Raw genomic sequence first — 18,107 nt, 5'->3', positions numbered from 1 at the left:
CTCCCCTAGTTATAACATATGAATCCTCTTGTCGGCAGAGAACAACAGTCTGAGCCTTGTTTTCCCAGTGATAGTTTCCTAAATTATTATGTTCACAGAGGAAGGAAGTTTTGTCTTATTGTTAGCAGCGGCAAATCCATGTGAGTCTGCAACAGCTCGGTTCTTGCCGCCTCACGAGAAAGAATTTGACCAAGGGGCATAAGGCAGAGGGAGAGACTGAGGCAAGTTTTAGAGCAGGAGTGAAAGTTTATTTAAAAGTTTTAGGGCTGGGCACGGTGGCTCACGCCTGTAATCCCAGCACTTTGGGAGGCCAAGGCAGGCGGATCACGAGGTCAGGAAATCGAGACCATCCTGGCTAACACGGTGAAACCCCTTCTCTACTAAAAATACAAAAAATTAGCCGGGTGTGTTGGCAGGCGCCTGTAGTCCCAGCTGCAGGTGCCTGTAGTCCCAGCTACTCGGGAGGCTGAGGCAGGAGAATGGCGTGAACCCAGGAGGTGGAGCTTGCAGTGAGCCAAGATTGTGCCACTGCACTCCAGCCTGGGTGACAGAGCAAGTCTCCGTCTCAAAAAAAAAAAAAAAAAAATTAGCCGGGCGTGGTGGCACATGCCTGTTATCTCAGCTACTCGTGAGGCCGAGGCAGGAGAATCTCTTGAACCCGGGAGGCAGAGGTTGTGGTGAGCTGAGATTGCACAATTGCACTCCAAGCTGGGCAACAAGAGGGCAGTTCCATCTCAAAAAAAAATTCCATCTCAAAAAAAGAAAAAAGAAAGTTTTAGGGCTGAGCATGGTGGCTCATGCCTATAATCCTAACACTTTGGGAGGCCAAGGCGGGAGGATCACCGGAAGTTCAGGATTTCAAGAGCAGCCTGGCCAACATGGTAAAACCCCGTCTCTACTGAAAACAAAATACAAAATTAACTGGACATGGTGGCAGGTGCCTGTAATCCCAGTTACTTGGGAGGCTGAGGCAGGAGAATCGCTTGAACCCAGGAGGTGGAGATTGCAATGAGCTGAGATCATGCCACTGGACTCTAGCCTGGATGACAGAGTGCGACCAAGTCTTAAAAAAAAAAAAAAGTTTAGAGCAGGAATGAAAGGAAGTAAAGCACACTTGGAAGAGAGCCAAACGGGCAACTTGAGAGATCCTAGTGTGCTGTCTGTCCTTTGACTTGTGTTTTATATGTTGGCATGCTTCAAGGGGTTATGTTTTTCCTCCCCTGGTTCTTCCCTTGGGGTGGGCTGTCTGCATGTGCAGTGACCTGCCAGCACTTGGGAGGGGTCGGATGCGCAGTGTGTTTACTGAAGTTGTATACATGCTCACTTGAGGCGTTTTTCCCTTACCAGTCGAGCGTTCCTAGGAGAAGTTCATATACCGATTTAAACACCGCCACTTTGCCTCTTAGTGTGCATGCTTGAGCCCACTTGCCCAGCTCTTGAGATCTTATCAGTAAGCTGCTAATCACCAGCTTTACGTGTTTTCTATCTATTAAAAGCATGCCTTTCTCTGTTGCCGACTATAACCAATTATTATTTTAGAGAGATGGTTGAACAACCACCTGACCATCACCTGATGGTCACCTGACATTCTTGGAGGTGACCATCAGGTAATGTGGAGGTGGGCAGGGCCTCTCATGCCCTGCTCATGTCTGCCTAACTACCTACTGTAACATTATGATAAATATTCAAGAAGCCCTTTCTGCCTACTTTGCAGGATTGACTACTCTCAATTGATCTACTGTCAGTTTCAAAGTGATGGAGATCCAGTATAAAATAACTGATAATCACCGAATGTTTGTAGGAAGATTATTTGCTTTTAATAGTCTGAAAACAGATGATTTTAGTGTTTGGATAGTTTTTACTACTTTAAGGGAAAAATATAACTATAACACAAGAAAGTCTGAGTGTAATCTTTCACAGTTTTAAAAATAGTATAAACAGCATCATTTACTCAAAAAATCAAAATTTAGGCTGGGTGCAGTGGCTCATGCCTGTAATCCCAGCACTTTGGGAGGCTGAGTGGAAGGATCGCTTGAGCCCAGCAGTTCGAGACCAGCCTGGGCAATGTAGTGAGACACCGTGTCTACAGATAATTTTAAAAATTAGCTAGGCATGGTGGTACACACCTTTGGTCCCAGCTACTTAGAAGGCTGAGGTGAGAGGATTGCTTGAGCCCGGGAGGTCCAGGCTGCAGTGAGCTTTGTATGCGTCACTGCACTCCAACCTGGGTGACAGCAAGATCCTATCTCAAAAAACAAAAATTTTAGCAAATCACAAACAAATTATGTATTTTCTCAGTACTGGCCTACCAGTAACTCATTGCTGGATGGATACAAATAGATATTTGAACCTAAGAAAGAACAATTAGGTACATCTCAGATCAGAAATTCATGTTATATTTTCCAAAACTTTTTGAAAAAATTTATGGCCAGGCGCGGTGACTCACGCCTGTAATCTCAGCACTTTGGGAGGCCAAGGAGGGCGGATCACTTGAGGCCAGGAGTTCAAGACAAGCCTGGCCAACATGGCAAAACCCTATCTCTACTAAAAGTACAAAAAATTAGCCAGGCATGGTGGTATGCACCTGTAGGCCCAGCTACTCAGAAGGTAGAGGCACAAGAATTGCTTGAACCAGTGAGGTAGAGGTTGCAATGAGCCGAGATTGTACCACTGCACTCCAGCCTGGGCAACGGAGCGAGACTCCATCTCAAAAAAAAAAAAAAGTCTCTCTCACTTTCGGTCTCTCCAAACTCCTCATAAATTAGAATTAAGTTTCCTTTATTGGACCTACCTTGATTTCCAAATGCAGTAAGCAGCTCTATTATTTATGCTTGCATAATTATACTATTGCTAATCCAAAATATCTGTGAATTTATTTATTTATTTATTATTATTATTATTTTTTTGAGATGGAGTTTCGCTCTGTCGCCCAGGCTGGAGTGCAGTGACTCAATCTCGGCTTACTGCACGCTCCGCCTCCCAGGTTCACGCCATTCTCTTGCCTCAGCCTCCCAAGTAGCTGGGACTACAGGCGCCCGCCACCATGCCCAGCTAATTTTTTGTACTTCTAGTAGAGAAGGAGTTTCACCATGTTAGCCAGGATGGTCTCGATCTCCTGACCTTGTGATCTGCCCACCTTGGCCTCCCAAAGTGCTGGGATTACAGGCATGAGCCACCGTGCCCAGCCAAGAGAGACTTTAATTCTAGTTTGGCCCTAGAATCATTAGTGCCAGTTATGAGAGTACGGGAAATTAGCCTCTCTGATTCTGTTAGTTTTCTTCATGGACTGAGAAATGGAAGTATCATGGTTTTGTTTTGCTTTTTGTTTCCTTTTTCCATTTACCTTAGGATTTGAAACAGCCCATGGCTGAAAGGAAATCTCAGCTGGATGCTCTTGCTTTTGATGTTCAGTTCTTTATCTCAGAACATGCCCAGGACTTGTCCCCTCAGCAGAATCGACAGATGCTGAGGCTTCTGAATGAACTGCAGAGGTCCTTCCAGGAAATTTTGGAACAGACTGCAGCTCAGGTGGATGCCTTGAAGGGCCATCTTCAACAGATGGAGCAGGAGGCCCTGGTGAAGGTCAGACTGAACCAGCAGCTGGGCTCAGTTTGTCTGTGAGGGTGTTCTCTGTCATTGGGTTTTCTGGCCAGACTCTGTGCATCATGATTGCAGGAGTTTGGGTTTACCAGTTTTGAAATTTCATGTCATGCAGGCCAGTATGGTTCTAGTCCAGGAGACACCTGTTCTGGCTGTTTTTCTTGCCATGTCTTTGGTTTTATGTATGTGTGAGAGAATGTATGTGTTGACATGTGTATGCATATGCAAGTGTTTTCTTTTAGTGAGACTTTTTCTTCACTGTATCTCATTGTCTGTGACTTTCAAATGAAAATCATGTATCTAGTCCTTTCCCTACTTTACTTTCTCCTTTAGCATTGTTTTGAGAGCTTGTAAGAACATCTAGATACTCTGAGCTCTTGAGGAGAAGCGTTCTGAAATCAGTTTCATTCTATTTAATCTATTTCAAATGATTTACAGTAAGGTTCCCTGACAATCCTTAAGTGGCTGACAAGGAAATTTTTATTAGAATCGTATTAATTTTTGGCTCTTTAAAAATTAATATTATTTTCTTGCACCTTTCCTCACACTGTAGTGCCCAGTGCTTATTCAATCATGGAAAACAGTATGTAGAAGCAGGCATGATACTAAAAGAAACAAACAATCAAAAAACTAACCATCCTACCATCTTCCATCACAACTCACTTCTTGCAAAGCTCAGCTCAACATAATTGCATTAATAATAACATCAAAACCTTAGAATACCTAGAATGATGTTCATGCCATTTCTGCTGTTTGAATAGTAAGTTGGCATATAACAAGATGATATTAGAATTGTCATTATCACCATAAAGTTTGTCTCAAGGGCTCCTTTATTAAATATTGTGCAAAAACTTGAGCTTTTGAGTCAGACTTTAGGGGAATTAGGGTAGTTTATGCCATATGTCCCCTTTTACTGTCTCATTTTTTCAACTGTATTGAAATTGAGATATACTAATGGAAAGCCTTAGGTTACCTTCGAAAACTGAGCATGTGCAGTGCTCTCATTCGGGAGTTTATATAGCATGATATAACCTTTGGATAATTAATGAAGTAAAATTCGTCTGAGCCACCTTAAGACAAGACCCAGCCCAGATTCAGGGTAGACGCCTGAGCTGCAGCAGGTGATAGAACTGCATGTGAACATTCTCCCTGAGCATGTAATTAATTCCACAATGCTTATTAACCTTGTTATTGTCAGAAATGCTCTGCTTCTCTCAATATTTCCCCTGAATGTGTGTGTATGTCTCTGTGTTAACTTGTTTGCTTTGCTTTTTTCAGATTCAGTCTGCACCCATCCTAACCCATGAAGATCCTGTTTTACAGCTGAAGAGCTCTTAGGAGTTCTCTTCCAGAGCCCTTCTATTTGTCCTAAAGAGGGGGAGAGAGGGCCAGTTGGGCACCTGTTTGTAAGTGCAGGTGACTAAAACGCCATCAGAAGGTAGAAACTGGTGGAAAATGGTTTTAGAAGGATGGTCAGGAGAACACATCATGCTCAATTGCTCAGTCAGGTGCTTCAATGTCATACAACTGAGATAAAATCTAGAGAAAGGATCAGGCACAGAAACATATTCCCTCTCTCTCCTTGGGCCTGACCTGTTCCTTTGATATTAGTGTAGACACCTAAAGGACTGAGCCAGTTGCTATTCTTGGGCACTTTCCTTCTCAAAATAGCCAAATCTAGCCCTTCATGCCTGGCATGTAATCATTTTATTTAATGAGTCTCTGGATTGATGAGATATTTGATTTATAAAGTCAGCTCAATTATTAAGAAGCTCAATTAACTTATGAATTATCCAGGTCTTTGATTTTTCTTTCTACTCCAATTCTTCTACTTTTGCATATTATGTAGCAAGTCTCTGGTTCTAGTGGAGGGATTGATCAGAACCACTAAATTATTATCATCACCATTATTGTGTGGATTTCAAGCATCTGGGCTCTTTCTTCTCCATTTCCAAAGATAATAACAGCAGTCTGGTGAAGGAGCCCCCAAACCAAAACCTGAACTAGAAGCATTCTCATAATTATCCTGATTGTTATCCAATACACAGACCCAGATCAATGGACTGTCCAAATGAGGGGAGCTTTCCGAATATGACTTCTGTGTCTTTTCCTATTCTAGTCTCCCACCAACGTTTCCATCCTTGGGATAACCTTCTTGTTTTACATTTCAGGGAGTTTCTTGTATTTGTAACATGTGAATTAGTAAATGTTTTTTGACCCCTTTGCATTTTAATTAGACCCTGCAGAAACAACAAAATACTTGTCACCAGCAACTGGAGGATCTTTGCAGTTGGGTAGGACAGGCAGAAAGAGCACTGGCAGGCCACCAAGGCAGAACCACCCGGCAGGATCTCTCTGCTTTGCAGAAGAACCAAAGTGACTTGAAGGTCAGTGTGAATCCGTCAGTTTTGACACAAAGTCTCACTCTATCGCTCAGGCTGGAGTACAGTGGCATTATCTTGGTTCACTGCAGCTTCGACCTCCTGGGCTCAGGCAATCCTCCCACCTCAGCCTGCCCAGGGGCTGGGACAAGTCATGAGCCACTATGTCCTAATTTTTTATTTATTTTGTAGAGATGGGGTATCACTATGTTGCCAAAGCTGGTCTCGAACTCTGGGCTCAAGCAATCCTCCTACCTTGGCCTTGGCCTCTCAAAATGTTAGGATAACAGGCGTGAGCCACCGTGCCTGGCGATGTTTTCATTCCTTCGACAAATATTTATTGCTTAAGGGTTAGCAATAATGGTAAACAGACATCATCCCTGGCCTTGTGAAGCACACAAGTCTAGCACAAGTCTAGTAGGGCATACAGAAATTATACAGATTATTGTAAAAATGAACATAAAATTATTAACTGTTATATCTGTGAAGGAAAACTCATATGGGAACATATAGCAGAGAGACCCAATCTAGAGTAGAATTTCAGAAAAGATTATCTTGAAGAATTGTCACCTAAACTTGAGAAATGAAAGATATGTAGGGGTTAATGCATGAAGAGGTAGGAAGAGGAAGAGAACATACCAGGCAGAGGCTTATGTATTGTTCTTGAGGTGGGAATGGTATTGAGCACAACATATTCAAGAACTGAAAGAAAGCTAGTTCAATTGGACTGCAAAGAACAAGAGGAAAATTAGGGAAAGTTGAAGTTGGAGGGGTAAGTGGGACTTATATCACACAGGACCCTATAGGCCACATTAAGGATAAGGAGTGATACCCAAGAGAGTATAAAGGCCCATCAGGCCTCGACTATGCTAAGATCATGTTGTCAACAATTCTTTATGGAAAGAATGATCCCTTTGAGGATAATGCATTGCAAAATGAAAAATCTCTCATGCTCATGTTTGTGGACAACCTTCTTTTTTGGCTTCACTAAATATTTGCTTAGAAAATGAAGTAAAATTTCTTTGCATCGATTTAAACCTAAACCTGAAAAAAATTGTAGTCAGGGACTATATACAGGACTATATGTCATCCTAGCCATTCCATCTTTATACCATTAGAGGACTTAGAAGCACGAAAGTTGAAGGCTCTGCCATTCCTATTTTCTTGTGTTAAGGATTTACAGGATGACATTCAGAATCATGCCACCTCATTTGCCGCTGTTGTCAAGGATATTGAGGGGTTCATGGAAGAGAATCAGACCAAGCTGAGCCCACATGAGTTGACAGCTCTTCGGGAAAAGCTTCATCAGGCTAAGGAGCAATATGAGGCGCTCCGGGAACAGACACGGGTGGCCCAGAAGGAGCTGGAGGAAGCAGTGACCTCTGCCTTACAGCAGGAGACTGAAAAGGTAATAAACTGCTATGACACTTGATAGTTTTCAAAAAAGAATTTTGGTACCAACACAAAAGACAATGAGGGGAAAACAGTCTTATAGCATGCACAGAATCATGAGAAAGGGCTACTTCAGGAGCTAGTCTGGTTTTTGTTTTTTGAGACGGAATCTCTGTCACCCAGGCTGGAGTGCATGATCTTGGCTTACTGCAACCTCTGCCTGCCGGGTTCAAGTGATTCTCCTGCCTCAGCCTCAGCCTCCCAAGTAGCTGGGATTACAGGTGCCCGTCACCACGCCTAGCTAATTTTTGTGTTTTTAGTAGAGATGGGATTTCACCAGGTTGGCCAGGCTGGCTAGTCTGTATTTTTACAAGAATCTTTATTTTTACAAGAAACGTCCACGAGGAGTTTGTAAAGGAGTTTGTCAGTGCAGTTGGTAAAAAGTACATATTCCTCCCCCAACCCCAAAACATCTTGCTATCTGCATACTCAGTCCTCTAATTTAAAAATATCAGAAAGAACTTAGTGAGGAAGGGTATTATTATGGGTAGGAAAAAAGCAAATGGCTTTTTTTTTTTTTTTTTTTTTGAGACAGAGTTTTGCTCTGTTGCTGAGACTGGAGTACAGTGGTACAATCTTAGCTCACTGCAACCTCTGCCTTCTGGGTTCAAGTGATTCTTGTGCCTCAGCCTCATGAGTAGCTGGGACTACAGGCGCATGCCACCACACCCAGCTAATTTTTGTATTTTTAGTAGAGACGGGGTTTCACCATGTTGACCAGGCTGGTCTCAAACTCCTGACCTCAAGTGATTCTCCTGCCTTGGCCTCCCAAAGTGCTGGGATTACAGGTGTGAGCCACTGTGCCCAGCCAAATGACGTATTTTAATATGAATCTAGACTGGTGATCTAAGAGTACTAGGGAAAAATATCTATGAAGTCTTAGTGAGCCAAAAGCTGTCCCCGAGCTGCCTCTATAGTTACAGTGGGAATCGTGGCACTGGGATAAACCAGAGAAGCCAAAGTCTCAAATGGTCTTCTGCACCCCAGTCAGCACTGGCGGATTGAATTTGAATCCTTTGTTTAGCCTTGGATGCTGACACTAATGAGGAAAGTAGAGAACATGGAAAAGAAAAATAAATTACCTGAAGATGAATTTTTCTTTTTTTTTTTTGAGACAGAGTCTTGCTCTGTCGCCCACGCTGGAGTACAGTGGCAGAATCTCGGCTCACTGCAAGCTCTGCCTCCCAGGTTCACGCCATTCTCCTGCCTCAGCCTCCCAAGTAGCTGGGACTACAGGCACCCGCCACCTCGCCTGGCTAATATTTTGTGTTTTTTTTAGTAGAGACGGGGTTTTACCATGTTAGCCAGGATGGTCTCGATCTCCTGACCTCGTGATCTGCCCGCCTCGGCCTCCTGAAGTGCTGGGATTACAGGCATGAGCCACCGTGCCCAGCCCTGGAGATGAATTTTGAAATAGATAAATATATAACTTGGCATAACCTATTTAATTTTACATGTAGAGCCAGTAAATAGAATTTCAAAGGCAAGTTGAAGAATTAAATGTTTCCCTATAGCCTCAGGTGAGAGAAAAAATTTGAAAAGAGCTAATTGTTCTGTTTAGTTGAGGAAAGGATGAAAGAAGTTTGTCTTTCCTTTAGGAAAGAGCAGCCAGGTAATTGAATGTGACCGTGCTATTTCTTACCCTACCAAGCCAGTCCAGCACTTCTGTGTACCTTGAAAGATTCTGTGAAGCATTGCTCAGGTGGCAGGACTAAATGATCTCTTAATAAAATATTTCTGAATCCTAAGATTTGTTTTGTTTTGAGACAGAGTATTGCTGTGTCACCCAAGCTGGAGTGCAGTGGCACAATCTTGGCTCACTGCATCCTCCACCTCCCAGGTTCAAATGATACTCGTGCCTCAGCCTCCTGAGTAGCTGGGTTTACAGGTGTGCACCACCACACCCAGATAATTTTTTGTATTTTTAGTAGAGATGGGGTTTCACCATGTTGACCAGTCTGGTCTCAAACTCCTGATCCTCAAGTGATCCACCAGACCTCCCAAAGTGCTGGGATAACAGGCATGAGCCACTGTGTCCTGCCTCTTTTTTTTTTGTTTTTTAAGCAGTAAGATATAATGAAATGTAGAGATATTTTTAATAATTTTTCAAAAGATTTTAAAAGATGTGAATTCTCTTTTGTATGTGCAAAGACTGTTCATACCCAGTCTTAGAATTAGCATAAAATTATCTCCTCCCCTTTACCCCATTACTTAACCTGTGGTTGTTGATTGGGTATGTAAAGCCTTCTCACTAGACAACCTCTGTGACTTCAGAGTAAAGCAGCAAAGGAACTGGCAGAGAACAAGAAGAAAATCGATGCTCTCCTGGATTGGGTAACTTCAGTAGGATCATCTGGTGGACAGCTGCTGACCAACCTTCCAGGAATGGAGCAGCTCTCGAAAGCTAGTTTGGAGAAAGGAACCTTGGACACCACTGATGGTTACATGGGGGTGAATCAAGCCCCAGAGAAACTGGACAAGCACTGTGAGAAGATGAAGGTAAGGGTGTTAGCTTATCCTCACTGTGCTAGAGAAATCTCTCCTGCCCTGAGCAAGTAACCACAATCACCTTGTCCCTAAATCCGGTGAGAACCTCTCAGTTTGTATCTTCTTTGATGTCTCAGCAGCTTTGACACTGTTGGCCAATCCTCTTGAAATACTTTGTCCCTTGGTTTCCATACTACTACTCTGCCCTGACCACCTTTTTACTTTCCCCTGGCCAGCTTTTCAAATACTAATGCTTCCAGGTGTATCCTAGGCCCTCTTTTTATCTTTCAGAACATACTTTCCTTGGGTAGTCTCATCTACTCACAACACTGTAATTGCCATTTGCACTAATGAATTCTGTGTATGCATTTCCTTCTAGCCCTGATTCCTGTCCTGAGCTTCAAACCAGTATATAAATCTGTCTGCCTATTTGCAACTTGAGCCCACAAGCACATCAGCCTGAAAATGGAACTACTGTTTCCTATGATACTCCTCCCACAATCAAACATTCTCTTTCCTTTATTCCCACTTCATTGTCTGAACTAGACATCATCGTAGATTCCATTTTCTCTCTCACTCTCCCACGTCAAATCAAGCATCAGATCTCATGCTAATTTTATTTCTTTCAAAGTCAGCTACACTTCTTCATCTTCATTGAGATATTATTGTAGTTTAGAACCACTATCTGCTTTCACTGGTATTATTATAGTAGCTTCTACTGGTCTTCTTGCCTCTTGGTTTTTACCTTCCAGTCCATTGTCCTTACTACTAAGGAATCGTTCTAAAATGCCATATCCTTGCTTAACCCTTTTTATGATTCCCTGTTGCCCTCAAGATTACATGGTTAACTCTCCTTTCAGCCCCTACCCACTGGGATCTAGTCTACTTATTTGGCCTTATCGGTCACCTTCCTTTATACTTGAGCATCTGCTTATATTGATTCCTTTTAGTTTATTGGCTAAACTGTGCTCTCACTTTCCTCTGGGCCTTTATATGCTCTTAGAACTTACTTGCTTCTCCATTGCATAAAGTAAGGAGGGGCCCAGCTATTGGTTAATTTTTACTCATTCTTCAGATCTCAGCTTAGAGTTCCCTTCCTCTAGGAAGCCCATATTCATCACCACTCACCAAAGTTAGGGTATATATTCCCCCTATATGCTCTTCTTTCTCTCTCTTTTTTTTTTTTTTTAAAGACAGAGTCTTACTCTGTTACCCAGGTTGGAGTGCAGTGGCGCGATCTTGGCTCATCGCAACCTCCATCCCCTGGAGTCAAGTGATTCTTATGCATCAGCCTCCCAAGTAGCTAGGATTACAGGCACGTGCCACCATGCCTAGCTAAGTTTTGTATTTTTAGTAGAGATGGGGTATCACTATGTTGGCCAGACTGGTCTCAAACTCCTGACCTCAGGTGATTTGCTCACCTCCCAAAGTGCTGGGATTACAGGTGCCCAGCCTATAAGCTCCTCTTATACCCTTTCCTACTTTGTAGCATTTCTCATTCTGTATTAGTTTTGTTGTCTATATTGCCCTCTAGATGCTAGGCTTGAAAACACGCACTGTTTCGTACAGGTTTCCTGTTCTGTAACAAAACAAAACAAAAAAGCAGAAGTCACTTCTTACTGTTTATTGCTACTCATTTATTTATTCATTTAGCAATGACTGAATAGCTGCCATATGCCAGGAATTAGAAATAAACCAGTGAGTCAACCCAGTAAACTATCTTCAAGGGCATCAACTGGCGTATACAGGCACATTCTATTGAATGATTGAAAGAAGATTACATATTTAGGACACTTACAACACATAGATCATATATTTTAGTGGTGGCACCTTTGTAGAAAGAATATTGGCTTAGTTGGAATACTTGTGTTGAGTGGCCTGTGTGGACCATTGTCATATTTTATATTAATAGGATTTCTGCCTCTTGCATTACGCTTTTGGAAGGTTCATCATAATGTGTTCCCCAAAGCCCTGGTAGTCTTATAAGAGGACAGAGCAAAAATGGTTCTGCTGTCATAGGGCGCTTCTGACACCTTTTGCTGGCAGCAGTCAACCTAACCAAGTGGTATCTCCCTTCCAGGAAGGAACCTCCTTATGGGTAGGTGAGTTGGAGGGTGAGAATGGAGGACACCTGAGTGATATACAGACAAGTGTAGTACTGCTCCTGTTTCACTATCTAATTGAGCAAGATATATTTGTCATTCCAGCTTTCTTTTTTTTTTTTTCTGCTTTTTTTTTTTTCTTTTCTTTTCTTTTTTTTTTTTTTTTTGAGACAGAGTCTCACTCTGTCACCAGGCTGGAGTGCAGTAGTACAATCTCAGCTCACTGCAACCTCCGCCTCCTGGGTTCAAGCCATTCTCCTGCCTCAGCCTCTCGAGTAGCTGGGATTACAGGCGCACACCACCATGCCCAGCTAATTTTTGTATTTTTAGTAGAGACGGAGTTTCACCATGTTGGCCAGCATGGTCTCGATCTCTTGACCTCGTGATCCACCCGCCTCGGCCTCCCAAAGTGCTGGGATTAGAGGCGTGAGCCACTGCGCCCGACTGTTTTTTCTTTTGTAAAGAGATGAGGCCTTACTTTGCCACCCAGGCTGAAGTGCAGTGGTACGATCATAGCTCACTGTAACCTTCAAGTCCTGGGCTCCAGTAATCCTCTCAAGTAGCTAGGACTACAGGTGTGCACTCACCATGCCTCATTCATTTTTTTTTTTAAGAGACAGTCTTGCTATGTTGTTGCTCAGGCTGGTGTCAAAATCCTAGCTTCAGTGATACTCCTGCATCATCAACCTCCTAGTCACTCAGTTTTCTTGAAATGATGTGGGAAGCTGAGGCGATCAGGTTGCTGTTGATACAGGCTAAAAGTAGACGATGATCAGTAGTCCTTCTCTAAGTAGTGGCATAAACAGTATAGGTAGTCAGGAATACTGACAACTCCCACTGTCTTCTAGACTCGGGAAGAACATCTTATGTTTCAAAACAGAAACTCACAACTCCTCAAAGAACTCATATTCCGTTGGAATAGAAAGAAGGTCTGTGTATAAGCACATAGACAAAGTACATACAAATAGAAAGTACAAATTACTTATTATTACCCAGAAATACAGTTTACTTTCTAATTATCGAATTAATTTTCCATGGCCTTTCCTAGTAGGGACAGTCTTCATGGACACATGAGTGACAGTTAAGAACTTGCATTTTTTTTTTTTGAGACAGAGTCTCAGTCTGTTGCCAGGCTGGAGTGCAGTGGCACGATCTCGGCTCACTGCAACCTCTGCCTCCCAGGTTCAAGCAATTCTCCTGCCTCAGCCTCCCAAGTAGCTGGGATTACAGGCACGTGCCACCATGCCCAGCTAATTTTTGTATTTTTAGTAGAGACGGAGTTTCACCACATTGGCCAGCATGGTCTCGAACTCTTGACCTCGTGATCCACCCGCCTTGGCCTCCCAAAGTTCTAGGATTACAGGCATGAGCCACCGTGCCTGGCCAAACTTGCAATTTTTATATTGTCGTATGTATGATTTATTCAGCTACCCTTCCACTTATGTAGATGATTATTAGTTGTCCATTTGTCTAGTTTAGCTAAGAGAGTCAGGTTTGAGTTGCAGTTCTGTTCCTTAACAAACCGCATGACCTTAGTCAAGATATATAATATCTTTTTGGTATTCAGTTAATCCTTTTTTTTTTTTCTTTTTTTTTTTTGAGATGGAGTTTCGCTCTTGTTTCCTAGGCTGGAGTGCAATGGCATGATCTTGGCTCACTGCAACCTCCGCCTCCTGGGTTCAAGTGATTCTCCTGCCTCAGCCTCCCGAGTAGCTAGGACTACAGGCACGCACCACCACACCCAGCTAATTACGTATTTTTGGTAGAGATGGGGTTTCACCATGTTTGGTCAGGCTGGTCTTGAACTCCCGACCTCAGATGGTCTGCCTGCCTCGGCCTCCCAAAGTTCTGGGATTACAGGCGTGAGCCACCGCACCCAGCTGGTATTCACTTATTCTTAATATGGGTATTATATTGTCTACCTATATTATAGGTTGTGCCACAAAGCAAATGAGATAATACATGTAAAATCTCTTTGAAAACCATAAAGTCCTATACATGTCATTTCAGAGGGGATTGGCATGTGGCATACTATTTAGAGAGTGACTGATATTGATGATTTCTGAGCAGCTGGAAAAGTGGTCTATTGAGTAGAGAGAGAGACCTCTCCCTACTTCTAGCTTATATGTAGATGGTCCTTAAAGATTATAAGTACAATTTAAGAGTCAGCATCTAAATTAAAGGGCTATACCTAAAACAAGGGGCTGAACTGAATAAAATGAAGTTAACGGAAAAATGTGAGATGCAGCAAAGCTGAGAGAGGTGTATGGCTTGACAGCAATGTGGGTGAAAAGACCAAGGCTTAATGTGAGCAGACCTCACATGGAGTATGCAGTCCAATCTTGTATACCTCAAATTATTGTGGATTCCCTACTGATTGTCCTTTGTTTGGGGGGATTTTTTTTTTTTCTTTACCAGGCCCGTCACCAAGAATTGCTGTCCCAGCAGCAACATTTCATTCTGGCCACCCAGTCAGCTCAGGCCTTCCTGGATCAGCATGGCCACAATCTCACACCTGAGGAACAACAGATGCTGCAAGAAAAGCTGGGAGAGCTAAAGGAGCAATATTCTACTTCCCTGGCCCAATCAGAGGCAGAACTGAAGCAGGTGCAGACACTTCAGGATGAGTTGCAGAAATTTCTACAGGATCATAGAGAGTTTGAAAGCTGGTTGGAACGATCTGAGAAAGAGCTGGAGAACATGCATAAAGGAGGCAGCAGTCCCGAGGCCCTTCCCTCCCTGCTGAAGCGGCAAGGAAGCTTCTCAGAGGATGTCATTTCCCACAAAGGAGACTTGAGATTTGTGACTATCTCAGGACAGAAAGTCTTGGACACGGAAAACAGTTTTAAGGAAGGCAAAGAACCATCAGAAATTGGAAACTTAGTAAAGGACAAGTTGAAGGATGCAACAGAAAGGTACACTGCTCTCCACTCAGAGGTAAGGGGGCAGTTCCTGGCATCCTTGTGAAACAATCATGGCAGCCTTCACACAATGTAGGTAGTGTCTGGAGCTCAGAATAAGAACCCCAGGACACAGTAGGAGAGCTGATTTATACTTGAACCATGGGCAGAAGGTCTTCACAAACAATGCAAAAAATGGAACATACATAGGTATTAGCCCAAAGGCCTAATAGCTAGCTAATACCTAATACCTAGCACTGGCAGGAGTATGTCACACTGATGATGGAGGTGGAAGTATTCACCTTCCTGTATCCTGACCAGCAGACTTGGGCTCCCAAGAGACATAGCACACAGGGGAAATTTAAACCAACTGCACAGTTTTTATTTCTGGACAGAGCATCTAGGGTATATCCTTACCTTCCTTCCTATCTAAAGAACTTCCTCTTTCTTCTAAAGTTTAGAATCCAGTCAGCTCTTCTTACCTGTCTTATGCCTTCTGCCAACACTTCTAATCCCCAAGAAAAAACACTCTTTGCACTTCTTAACCCCTACCTTTGTCTACAACCTGCTATTCATTTCTTTGGGGGCTTGTCATATATCTCATTAAATTTTCCTGGATATGTAAGAAGGTCGAGGTGAATAATATGGAGCAAACTGTGGGGACCCACACTTATAGATCATTGCTACCCATCTATCCATGTGTTCTGGCACTACCCTTATCTGAAGTTACAGTGAGTTCTCTGTAACAAAGCCAGGCCTCTTTCTTTGGGCAACTGCTGCCTTTGGCCTGACCTTGCTTAAGTCTGCTTACCTTCCTTTCTTTGGCACAGTGTACACGATTAGGATTTCACCTGAATATGCTGTTAGGTCAGTATCATCAATTCCAAAACAGTGCTGACAGCCTGCAGGCCTGGATGCAGACTTGTGAGGCCAATGTGGGGAAGCTCCTCTCAGATACAGTTGCCTCCGACCCTGGAGTTCTCCAGCAGCAGCTTGCAACAACAAAGGTAAGTCAGGATACAGGCTGTGTTGTGGTGTCAAGACCTTGTATTCCATGGCGTAAAGTACCCCAAAATAAAGCAAATGCTTACATAAAATAAAGGCAGTAGTTGGGATGCCTTGGACGAGATCTGAGTGCTAAATACTTGCTTCTAATATTTATGGCTATGGGTAAACTTAGAATTTTTCTGTAAAACTGTTCAGTAGCTCCGAATTCCTAGAATCAGCTTTGATTACTTACTTAGATGGTTTTTTTGTTTGTTTGTTTTTTTCATGGACAAGCAGCAGTTGCAGGAGGAATTGGCTGAGCACCAAGTACCTGTGGAAAAACTCCAAAAAGTAGCTCGTGACATAATGGAAATTGAAGGGGAGCCAGCCCCAGACCACAAGCATGTTCAAGAAACTACAGGTATAAAGCAGCAACAGTATAATAGTACTCCCTTAATTCCTAGTATGTGCCTCTGTTCTGCAATATGTCACATTGTGTTGTGCAAATATCTGTGGTGCCAGGCTAGAGGCTGAGAATGTAAACATGAATAGACATAGATTGTCATCAAAGAGCTCATCCTCTAATGAACTTTCTTCTTGCACCATTGAAGGACCTTCACAATCTGGCTTCAGTCCCTTTTCCCCAGGCATCTATCTTCTAGCCACACCTACGTCTTTTCTTTCCCAAGTAAACCACTTACATTGTATTACCCCTGAAGTTTTTCCTATTGCTTAGCTGCTAACATTTATTGGATGCTTACAAAGCATGGTGAAATCTTGCCTATGCTTCAAGATGTAGCCAAGAGTATATCATGGTGACTTTAGTTAATAACAGTATATCGTATACAGGCCGGGCATGGTGGCTCACGCCTGTAATCCTAGCACTTTGAGAGGCCGAGGCAGGTGGACCACAAGGTCAGGAGATCGAGACCATCCTGGCCTACAAGGTGAAACCCCGTCTCTACTAAAAATACAAAAAATAAAAAAAATTAGCCGGGCATGGTGGCAGGCACCTGTAATCCCAGCTACTCCGGAGGCTGAGGCAGGAGAATAGCGTGAGCCCGGGAGGTGGAGCTTGCAGTGAGCTGAGATTGCGCCACTGCACTCCAGCCTGGGCAACAGAGCAAGACTCTGTCTCAAAAAAAAAAAAAAAAAAAAAAAAAAAAATATATATATATATATATATATATATATATATATATATATCGTATGCTTGAAAATTGCTACGAGTGTATATTGTAAGTGTTTTCACCACAAAAAACTGATAAGTATGTGAGGTAATGCATATGTTAAATAGCTTGACTTAGCCATTCCACTCCTTAAAAGAAACGAAAGATAATTATTCTTCCTTCTGGGCTTCTCAAGGACAGTACTTCTAGTATTAATATACCACTTAAGATTTTATTTTTATCATTGATTATGATGTGTCTTCCTCTGCCTATGCTCTGTTTCAAAGTCTTTAAGTTGTAGATGTCAGATAAGATACTTAAATATCTTTAGTCCTCAGCATCTAGTACAATTTCTGGTTTTTTGTATGCGGTAAATAAATAATGCTTATTGAACTTGGCTCTAATACTAATTCATTTCAAGCTTATTTCTTCCATTGGTCTTAATGTCAATTATTATTACAATTACTATGTTCAATGTAGGACTGGGCATGGTGGCTCATGCCTGTAATCCAGGCACTTTAGGAGGCTGAAGCAGGAAGATTGCTTGAGGCCAGGAGTTCAAGACCAGCATGGGCAACATATTGAGACTACATCCCTATAAAAAAATTGATAATAGTAAAGATTTTAAATGAGCAATTTAAATCCAGTCTTTAAAAGCATAATACAAAAACTGTTTCCACTCTTTCTTTTCATGGCCTGATTTTTCAGATTCCATACTCAGCCACTTCCAAAGCCTCTCCTATAGCCTGGCTGAGCGATCTTCTCTGCTGCAGAAAGCAATTGCCCAATCTCAGAGTGTCCAGGAAAGCCTGGAGAGCCTGTCACAGTCTATTGGGGAAGTTGAACAAAACCTAGAAGGGAAGCAGGTGGCATCACTCTCATCAGGAGTCATCCAGGAAGCCTTAGCCACAAATATGGTAAGACCTGTGTCCCAAGAGCTAGCGTAGAGGGTATGTTTGCTATGTGCCATCATTATATAATGTTAAAAAAGTAACAAGAGAGAACTTAACATCTGCGAATCATCTAATA

The 18,107-nt window shown here is 42.6% G+C and overlaps 1 protein-coding gene across 24 annotated transcripts in view; it reads left to right on the top strand.

Annotated features, from left to right (window-relative positions):
• The window catches only part of LOC105494777 (microtubule actin crosslinking factor 1), a 390,378-nt gene that overhangs the window by 242,745 nt on the left and 129,526 nt on the right, over positions 1-18,107 (top strand). For 19 of the 24 annotated variants that reach the window (XM_071095727.1, XM_071095735.1, XM_071095721.1 and 16 more), the window contains 8 exons: positions 3,349-3,582; positions 5,838-5,987; positions 7,156-7,389; positions 9,708-9,932; positions 14,441-14,959; positions 15,753-15,929; positions 16,207-16,330; positions 17,787-17,995. In XM_071095727.1, the coding sequence (XP_070951828.1) occupies positions 3,349-3,582; positions 5,838-5,987; positions 7,156-7,389; positions 9,708-9,932; positions 14,441-14,959; positions 15,753-15,929; positions 16,207-16,330; positions 17,787-17,995 (1,872 nt within the window). The remainder of the gene's footprint in view (positions 1-3,348; positions 3,583-5,837; positions 5,988-7,155; positions 7,390-9,707; positions 9,933-14,440; positions 14,960-15,752; positions 15,930-16,206; positions 16,331-17,786; positions 17,996-18,107) is intronic. The other 5 variants (XM_071095748.1, XM_071095752.1, XM_071095747.1 and 2 more) reach the window with 1 other exon arrangement.

This window comes from Macaca nemestrina, chromosome 1 (genome assembly GCF_043159975.1).
Source record: "Macaca nemestrina isolate mMacNem1 chromosome 1, mMacNem.hap1, whole genome shotgun sequence".
NCBI classification, from domain to species: Eukaryota; Metazoa; Chordata; class Mammalia; order Primates; family Cercopithecidae; genus Macaca; species Macaca nemestrina.
This window is presented reverse-complemented; position numbering and strand designations above follow the sequence as displayed.